Source organism: Conger conger, chromosome 12, assembly GCF_963514075.1.
Source record: "Conger conger chromosome 12, fConCon1.1, whole genome shotgun sequence".
NCBI classification, from domain to species: domain Eukaryota; kingdom Metazoa; phylum Chordata; class Actinopteri; order Anguilliformes; family Congridae; genus Conger; species Conger conger.
Window position 1 is genome coordinate 49603339 of NC_083771.1, and position 9157 is coordinate 49612495.

The following is a 9157-nucleotide window of genomic DNA, read 5'->3' on the forward strand; positions in this document are numbered from 1 at the left end:
ATCTTCCTTTGACTCTGTGTCCCCTCACCACCAAATTAGCTCGGGCCCCCCCCCCCCCAGTCCTTTAGCTTTCTGATGCTCTACGAGCTGTCCGAACTGAACTGCGAGCAGTGGAGAGAAAATGGAAAAGGTCCTGTCTCCCCAGTGATATAGCTTCCTTCCATGCCCTCCTTCCATTCCTCTGTCTCTCTAGCTAAATCTTCCTTCTTTCTCTCGAAAATTTACGCGGCCGCCTCTAATCCCCGCAAACTGTTTTCAACCTTCTCATCTCTTCTGGCCCCACCTCCCTCATCACTCATACCTGATGACTTTGTCTCCTTCTTTGAAAAGAAGGTCGATACCATTCGCAATTCCTTCTCCCAACCCTCTCCCCCTGCTGACCCTCCTACCTTCCCCAACTCCCTAGCCTCCTTTTCTCCCCTCTCTGACTCCGACACTTTGAAACTCCTTACAGCCCACCGCCCGACCACCTGTCCTCTTAACCCCATCCCCTCTCCCCTTCTACAATCTATCTCTAATGACATTCTCCCTTTTCTCTCCTCTCTAATCAATACCTCCCTCTCTTCCGGCACCCCTCTGCTCTGAACAACTACCGTCTCTCTTCTTCCCTTTCTATCTAAAACTCTGGAACGGGCAGTCTACTCCCAACTGTCCACTTATCTTCTTCACAACAATCTCCACGATCCCAACCAGTCCGGCTTCAAGAGTGGCCACTCCACTGCACTTGCTTGGTTTTCCTCCTACCTCTCTTGGCTCCTACCAGGTGACTTGGAGGGGCTCAGTCTCTGACCCTCACCCCCTACAAACTGGAGTCCCCCAGGGCTCAGTTCTTGGTCCTCTCCTCTTCTCGCAATACACCATGTCTCTTGGTTCTGTTATCTCTTCCCATGGCTTTTCTTACCACTCTTATGCCGATGACACCCACCTCTTTATTTCCTTCCCCCCCGATACCCAGGTCTCCACACAGATCTCTGCCTGCTTGGCTGATATCTCTGTGTGGATGACTTCCCATCACCCCACTCCTCATTGGCCTCCACTGGCTTCCTATTGCCGGGCGAATCCGATTCAAGGCCCTAGTGTTGGCATTTCAGGCTGCTAAGGGGACTGCCCCACCTTACATACAATCCTTAATCACTCCCTACTCCCCAGCTAGACGACTCCGGTCTGCCAGCTCTGGTCGCCTTATAGTTCCCTCTCTACGAGCACCTGGTGGTCGAGCTGCACGTTCACGCCTGTTTTCCGCTCTGGTTCCTCAGTGGTGGAATGACTTGCCTACCACTGTCAGGACAGCAGAATCCCTCCCCCTATTTCGACGCAGACTAAAAACACACCTTTTCAAACTGTACCTTAGTCCTCCCTCCTGATTTCCCCTGCCCCCCTTTCTGATATTCCTATCCTTCTTGTCTAACCCCCCCAAAAAAAGAAAAAAGAAATTGCACTTCGGATGACTATGTTTAAAACAACACTTCATGTGTATTTTACTAGTTATGGATGTGATGCTTTAACTTGTGGAAGAACCTATGCACTTGTAAGTCGCTTTGGATTAAAAGCGTCTGCTAAATGACAAAAATGTAAATGTAAAATGACGGACCTTGATTGAGGGAAAAAATATGCGATTGGAATGAGCCCGTTGGACACTTCTCTTCCTTTTTGAAAGTCACAGTTAAAGATGTTTGTTACGCTGTCACCAGAGGTGTAAAATTCATGTTGCTCCCCAGTACTCTCCTCCAATCACCTGGATTTACTAATTACCACAATTCTTCAGCCAGGAGGAGTTGGTGGAGGAAACTCAATTCACCACCTGACTGTTCCACTTCTCAAACCTCACTCTTTCCCTTTTTCATGGAATTCTTCAGCTTCCTGAACTGCAGTTGTCCCCTGTAATTGGAGACATAAATGTACACCATGACTGTCTGAAATAAAAATGGTAAGGATAGAGTTATGAGCATTTGCATAAGCAGGTCGACAGGTCTTCAAGGACAGCACTGATTTGTGTCATTTTATGCGGTCTCATTCACATTCACGTTTTATAGGTCTCATTATAACATTGAAACCTTGAAATGTGACATCTCAAGGAAGACTTCAATATTTTATAGTATGGGTAGAATTGACAAATGAGAAGGTCTGTGTAGGTGTGAGAGGTGGAGTCCCCCACGGGTCAGTGCTGGGACCTCTGGGTTTGGCTTTGGGAGCCTGCAATTTAGAGAAGTCATCATTTATAATTCATGAAGGCAGTTAGAATCCAGAAGTGGTCTTCCAGCAGATGCTTGGTTGGGTTAAGGTTAAGGCTGTTTATTCTCCTGCAGATCGAGGAGCTGAATAAGGAGGTGAGCCGGCTGAAGGAGGCCCTGAACAGCCTGTCCCAGCTCTCCTACGCCCCCAAGAGGCCGAGTGCGGCGGTGGAGCCTCTGCAGCAGCAGGTCAAGCAGCTGCAGTACCAGCTGGTGGTGAGAGATGGCGCTGTGCCCGGTTACGCTGTTGCCAGGGTTATGGGGTTTACAGCACTGTGATTGGCTCAGATGGCATTCCTGTTTTGCTCCTGAGACATCTTAAAGGAAGGAAGATCGGTGGTTAAGCCTGCAGAGAGCCAGTGACCAACTCTCTCTCTCCTCTCTCTCTCCCCTCTCTCTCCCCTCTCTCTCCCCTCTCTCTCCCCCCCTCTCCCTTGCTCCCCCCCCCTCTCCCTTGCTCCCCCCTCCTCTCCCTTGCTCCCCCCTCTCTCTCCACAGGAGACTAAGAAGCAGCACCATGAGATCGTGTCGGTCTACAGAATGCACCTCCTATATGCTGTCCAGGTAAGCCATGAACACACCCTGACCTTAGCCCTAACCATAACCCTAACTCCTAACCTTAGCCTGAACCCTGACCCTTTAGCCTTAGCCTTAGCCTTAAGCCTAACCTTATTTGGTAAATGGTAAATGGTTGGCATTTATATAGCGCCTTTATCCAAAGCGCTGTACAATTGATGCTTCTCATTCACCCATTCATACACACACTCACACACCAACGGCAATTGGCTGCCATGCAAGGTGCCGACCAGCTCGTCAGGAGCATTTGGGGGTTAGGTGTCTTGCTCAGGGACACTTCGACACAGCCCGGGTGGGGGATCGAACCGGCAACCGTCCGACTGCCAGACGACTGCTCTTACTGCCTGAGCCATGTCGCCCGCACTACTTCGAACACTTTATTCCCAAGAGGACTGAACAAACACACATAACTCCAACACAAGAGGGACCTAATTCTTCCTAGCTAAAGGCTCCTGTACTGGCCAGTGCAAAGGTTTCTTTCCCAAGGGGCCCTGATAAGAACCAAATCTTAACCCTAAGCCTAACGGTAACCCTTCGCCCCTTAATTCTGCCCTGCACCATTTCCTCTCCATGTGGCCACTGTAATGCCACTGTATTGGCGGTTATGGTGGTTATAGTGGTAATGGCAGTTATAGCAGTTATAGTGGTTATGGCAGGTTATAGTGGTAATGGCAGGTTATAGTGGTAATGGCAGTTATAGCAGTTATAGTGGTAATGGCAGGTTATAGCAGTTATAGTGGTAATGGCAGGTTATAGTGGTAATGGCAGTTATAGTGGTTATAGTGGTTATGGCGGTTATAGTGGTTATGGCAGGTTATAGTGGTAATGGCAGGTTATAGTGGTAATGGCAGTTATAGCAGTTATAGTGGTAATGGCAGGTTATAGCAGTTATAGTGGTAATGGCAGGTTATAGTGGTAATGGCAGTTATAGTGGTTATAGTGGTTATGGCGGTTATAGTGGTTATGGCAGGTTATAGTGGTAAAGGCAGGTTATAGTGGTAATGGCAGTTATAGCAGTTATAGTGGTAATGGCAGGTTATAGTGGTAATGGCAGTTATAGCAGTTATAGTGGTTATGGCAGGTTATAGTGGTAATGGCAGGTTATAGTGGTAATGGCAGTTATAGCAGTTATAGTGGTTATGGCAGGTTATAGTGGTAATGGCAGTTATAGCAGTTATAGTGGTAATGGCAGGTTATAGTGGTAATGGCAGTTATAGTGGTTATGGTGGTTATAGTGGTAATGGCAGGTTATAGTGGTTATGGTGGTAATGGCAGTTATAGCAGTTATAGTGGTAATGGCAGTTATAGCAGTTATAGTGGTTATGGCAGGTTATAGTGGTAATGGCAGTTATAGTGGTTATAGTGGTTATGGCGGTTATAGTGGTTATGGCAGGTTCTAGTGGTAATGGCAGTTATAGCAGTTATAGTGGTTTTGGCAGGTTATAGTGGTAATGGCAGTTATAGCAGTTATAGTGGTTATGGCAGGTTATAGTGGTAATGGCAGTTATAGTGGTTATAGTGGTTATGGCGGTTATAGTGGTTATGGCAGTTTTACTGGTAATGCTGAGAAAAATGTCACCATGAAAACAACAGCGGTGTAGATGCAGTTAAACGTGCAGCTGAGGGACAGCAGGGCTAGAGGAGTTTGGGGAGCTTTTCTGTTTTCTGAGCTGTCATAGAAGACGTGCCAGCTCACTGCATGAGGGGTCTCGGCCAATGGAGCCCAGTCTTACTGCATGAGGAGTCTCGGCCAATAGAGCCCAGTCTTACTGCATGAGGGCTCTCGGCCAATGGAGCCCAGTCTTACTGCATGAGGGCTCTCGGCCAATGGAGCCCAGTCTTACTGCATGAGGGCTCTCGGCCAATGGAGCCCAGTCTTACTGCATGAGGGCTCTCGGCCAATGGAGCCCAGTCTTACTGCATGAGGGCTCTCGGCCAATGGAGCCCAGTCTTACTGCATGAGGGCTCTCGGCCAATGGAGCCCAGTCTTACTGCATGAGGGCTCTCGGCCAATGGAGCCCAGTGTCACTGCATGAGGGGTCTCGGCCAATGGAGCCCAGTCTCACTGCATGAGGGCTCTCGGCCAATGGAGCCCAGTCTTACTGCATGAGGGCTCTCGGCCAATGGAGCCCAGTGTCACTGCATGAGGGGTCTCGGCCAATGGAGCCCAGTCTTACTGCATGATTGGGGGAGACATGGCCAATAGGAGTCAATGCGAATGTGCTGAGCTGTGATTGGGTGGAATTGTTGATAACGATTGCACATGTATTGGTTCACACTTGCGTGCTTCTTTAAATTATATTAATTGTTTTAAAATCATTCAAGTGCATGTATGTAACCGTTATAGCGGAGTTATTTTAAAACCCACACACACACACACACACACACACACACATACACGGATACACACACACGCAAGCAAGCAAACATAAATATACATGTTACATTTTATTTATGTTTATTTTATCCAGGGCCAGATGGATGAAGATGTTCAGAAGGCTTTGAAACAGATACTGATGATGTGCAAGATGCCAACAGAAGCCAAGTGAGACTGCAGAGTTCGTTTACACGCCGCCAGGCAGACTGCGGGTACCGTCTCTTTACCCGAAACCGAAATGTGCACTGAACCTTCCCGCTAAAAGCAGAGCGCATCCCGGAGCGGGGCCGTCCTGGGGCTCTCCTCTGCCCCCAGAGGCGAAATGGTGCCATTGCATTCAACATCCTGTGTCCTGCAGCTGTCCAGCAGAGAATCATGGGAGATGTAGTCCATACAGACCCGTGGGTGCTCTCTCCATTGAGTAAAATTGGGTGGTTAAATTTTGCATTTCAAATATTTTAATAGGTATTTTCAAAACAAAGAAGTTACTTATTTATTATTTTGATTGTTGAAAAAAAAAAAAAATTTCAAAAGCACATTCAATGTATGAGAAGTTTGAGGAACTGAAAATGCATGTTTTTTTATGTTTCTATTAACATTTTTCTATTAGCATGTACATGTTTATAAAAAAAAAAACAATATTTTACAGAGCATGCATGTTTTGTAGCTACTCAAATTTTTTGGAAATTCAGACGAGGAAAGTGTAGTTGTATTTTTATATTATTCCTTAGTTTGTGCGTTTTTATGTTTGAATAAAGCAGTTGGCGTTGGGTGAATTATTGAGCCCAGATTTTGTAGGCTGATGATGGAATGTGGCGGAAGGCTTTTCACATGGCCTTCCTCTTCCTCCCTGTGGACATGAGCTGTGTTTACCCTTTCATCATCCGCTTCTCAAACACCCCAGCCTGTATTACTGCTGATTCACATTCAGCTGTGTGCGTGTGCGTGTGTCTGTATGTGCAAGCCTTCTTCAGCATTACCCATCACACTGTTTTCGGGGGGGAAAAGATGTCACTATTTTGTTTAGACTGAATTTATACAAGTATTATCTTGAGTCAAAGCTGAAAGATGAGTGTTTTCTGGACAGTGTCGATGTTACTGCGCACACACTCTCTCACGGACACACACAGGGTATCCGCACGGACACACACACACACGGACACACACACACTCTCACACAGACACACGCGGACACACACACTCTCACACGGACACACACACACACACACACACACTCACACGGACACACACACTCTCACACACACACTCACACACGGACACACACACACTCCCACACACACTCTCGCACGGACACACACACTCTCACACACACACTCACACACGGACACACACACTCACACACACTCTCACACGGACACACACACTCACACGGACACACACACACTCTCACACGGACACACACACACTCTCACACGGACACACACACACACACACACACACTCTCACACGGACACACACACACTCTCACACGGACACACACACACACACACACACTCTCACACGGACACACACACACACACACTCTCACACACACACACACACACACACACACACTCTCACACGGACACACACACACACACACACACTCTCACACACACACACACACACACACTCTCACACACACACACACACACACACACACACTCACACGGACACACACACACACACACACTCACACGGACACACACAGGGTATCTGCACGCTAAAGCGTTGCTCCGCTGTGCGGGTCGTTGCCGTTTAGCAGCCAAGCTGGGTACCGGACTGTGCTTCAGTGAAAACCACTTCATCAGCTTCAGTGAAAACCACTTCATCAGCTTCAGTGAAAACCACTTCCTCAGCTTCAGTGAAAACCACTTCATCAGCTTCAGTGAAAACCACAGTCATGCTTTATTCTACAGGACATTACCTAGTATTTACTGGATAGGGACACAGCTACTTGCGCAATTATTAGGTAACTACTTTGAGTTCAGTGGTAAATAATAAAACAGGAATGACCATTTGCGAGTACTGTCTAAATATATTTTACAGCCCGTTTCATAGTACTTGCCTCTGAAATCAAAAGTGTAAAAATATTGGTTGCCCAGTAAATACTAGGTAATTAACCGGCCGTAAAATATTTCATTCTATTAGATTTACTTCATAATGCGTATTTCATGAACAAACGCATAGACGGCTAATGCATCTTGACACTTGTCTTACGAGTTCAAAGACAACGGACTAGCTGAGGTATGTTTAACTACGATGTCTTACCTTGAACCAATTATTATTCAATTTACTTGTGCAAAACCATAACACTACAAGAATAACAACCTGTCACATTTGGTGTAAATTGCCTGACAGGTTTTCTTTGGGTATGTAATGTTTTTTTTCTGAACAAGTCTGTACTGGAAGATGAATGTTGTTGAGCACACCTGGTGAATCTAGGTGATTGTACTGGACTGCGTGGTTTAAAGTCCAAGAGCTGGGTTAGGACCTCTCTTAAGCACTTGCTTCAGTCAGGAGTGGACATGTTGCTTCAGTCAGGAGCGGACATGTGCATGTTGTTCACGGTTAGCGGTGTGTAGGGCGTGTTACCGTAATAGGAATATATATATATTTGATATTGACGGCCTGTTCGCTTGAGACGCTCCCGAAGGCTGTCCTTACGCCATAATGAGGCTCCACACCAGGGACTGAATGAGTGAATGTAGTAATGAAGGGGTGAGTGTGTTGGTGAATGAGTGAAGTTGTGCTGTTACCCAGGTGCATGTTTATGTAGAGGCTGTGTAGGTTGTAAAAGTATTTTCAAAGAAGGGATTTTTTTTTGATGAGATAGAAAAAAAAATTGTTTTCCCCCCCAACTATACAAGCATTTCCGATTTCTTAATAAACTGTTAAGAACATTGACTTTGTGTCTGTCATTGCTGTTGAAAATGAACACTTAAAGAACTCTGGAGCAGTAAATGGTATTTTATACAAAGTGAAGAGCAGTTCCTCTCCTGTGGAATGGTTGTGATGTGTCTCTCTGCTGAAGCCTGTGAGCAGAGGCCCGTGGGACGGATGGTGTGAAACGCACTGCGTCTGAATCGCGTACGGTCTTCCCATTCAAAGTTTAGGGTAAATTCCATTTCAAATCAGGAAATTTAAATGAAATGAATCCAAGCCATTTTTCAATTCATGAATTTATTTGAGTTAATTTCCTTATTGACTGAATTAAAACGTAAACTAAGCGCAGCCCTGCTATGCGTACTTGTGGAGTTAGTTCAGCTAATGAGCTGACGGATGGATTAGCTCCGCTGCTGTTGATCTGAGGGGTGTACAAGCAGAGTTTCTCTCACACACACACACACACACACACAGACACAGGCTCTCACACACTAATGGGCATTGACCGACACACACAGACACGCTCACAGACACAGACACACAGAGGCACACGGACACACACACACACACACATGACATTTTCTCAGTTCATCGGAATCAGGCGGGACCAGAAATGTGTGAGTAGTACCCTCAGCCGCAGCTAGGTGGCAGTGTAGGCCAAACTAAAACCAAACCCGCCACAACTGAGGCAAAACCATGCTCTTGTTTCTTCCAAAGCTCCATCAAGCCTGCTTTTACAACGTGCAATAAAATAAGAGAAATGTGGTCTGCAAGTGACTTTGTTAGGCTGTGTGCAGTTGACTGTGTTAGGCTCTGTGCAGGTGACTGTTTGGCTCTGTGCAGGTGACTGTGTTAAGGCTGTGTGCAGGTGGCTGTGTTAGGCTGTGTGCAGGTGACTGTGTTAGGCTGTGTGCAGGTGACTGTTTGGCTTGTGCACGTGACTGTGTTAGGCTCTGCAGTTGACTGTTTGGCTCTGTGCAGGTGACTGTGTTAGGCTGTGTGCAGGTGACTGTTTGGCTCTGTGCATGTGACTGTGTTAGGCTCTGTGCATGTGAATGTGTTAAGGCTGTGTGCAGGTGACTGTGTT

The 9157-nt window shown here is 46.7% G+C and overlaps 1 protein-coding gene across 3 annotated transcripts in view; it reads left to right on the forward strand.

The window, feature by feature from the left end:
- The window catches only part of rai14 (retinoic acid induced 14), a 68413-nt gene extending 60322 nt beyond the window's left edge, over positions 1–8091 (forward strand). For all 3 annotated transcript variants that reach the window (XM_061263137.1, XM_061263138.1, XM_061263139.1), the window contains 3 exons: positions 2307–2447; positions 2730–2795; positions 5279–8091. In XM_061263137.1, coding sequence (XP_061119121.1) covers positions 2307–2447; positions 2730–2795; positions 5279–5356 — 285 coding nt within the window. In that variant the 3' untranslated portion in view covers positions 5357–8091. The remainder of the gene's footprint in view (positions 1–2306; positions 2448–2729; positions 2796–5278) is intronic.
- Positions 8092–9157: the final 1066 nt, after the last annotated feature.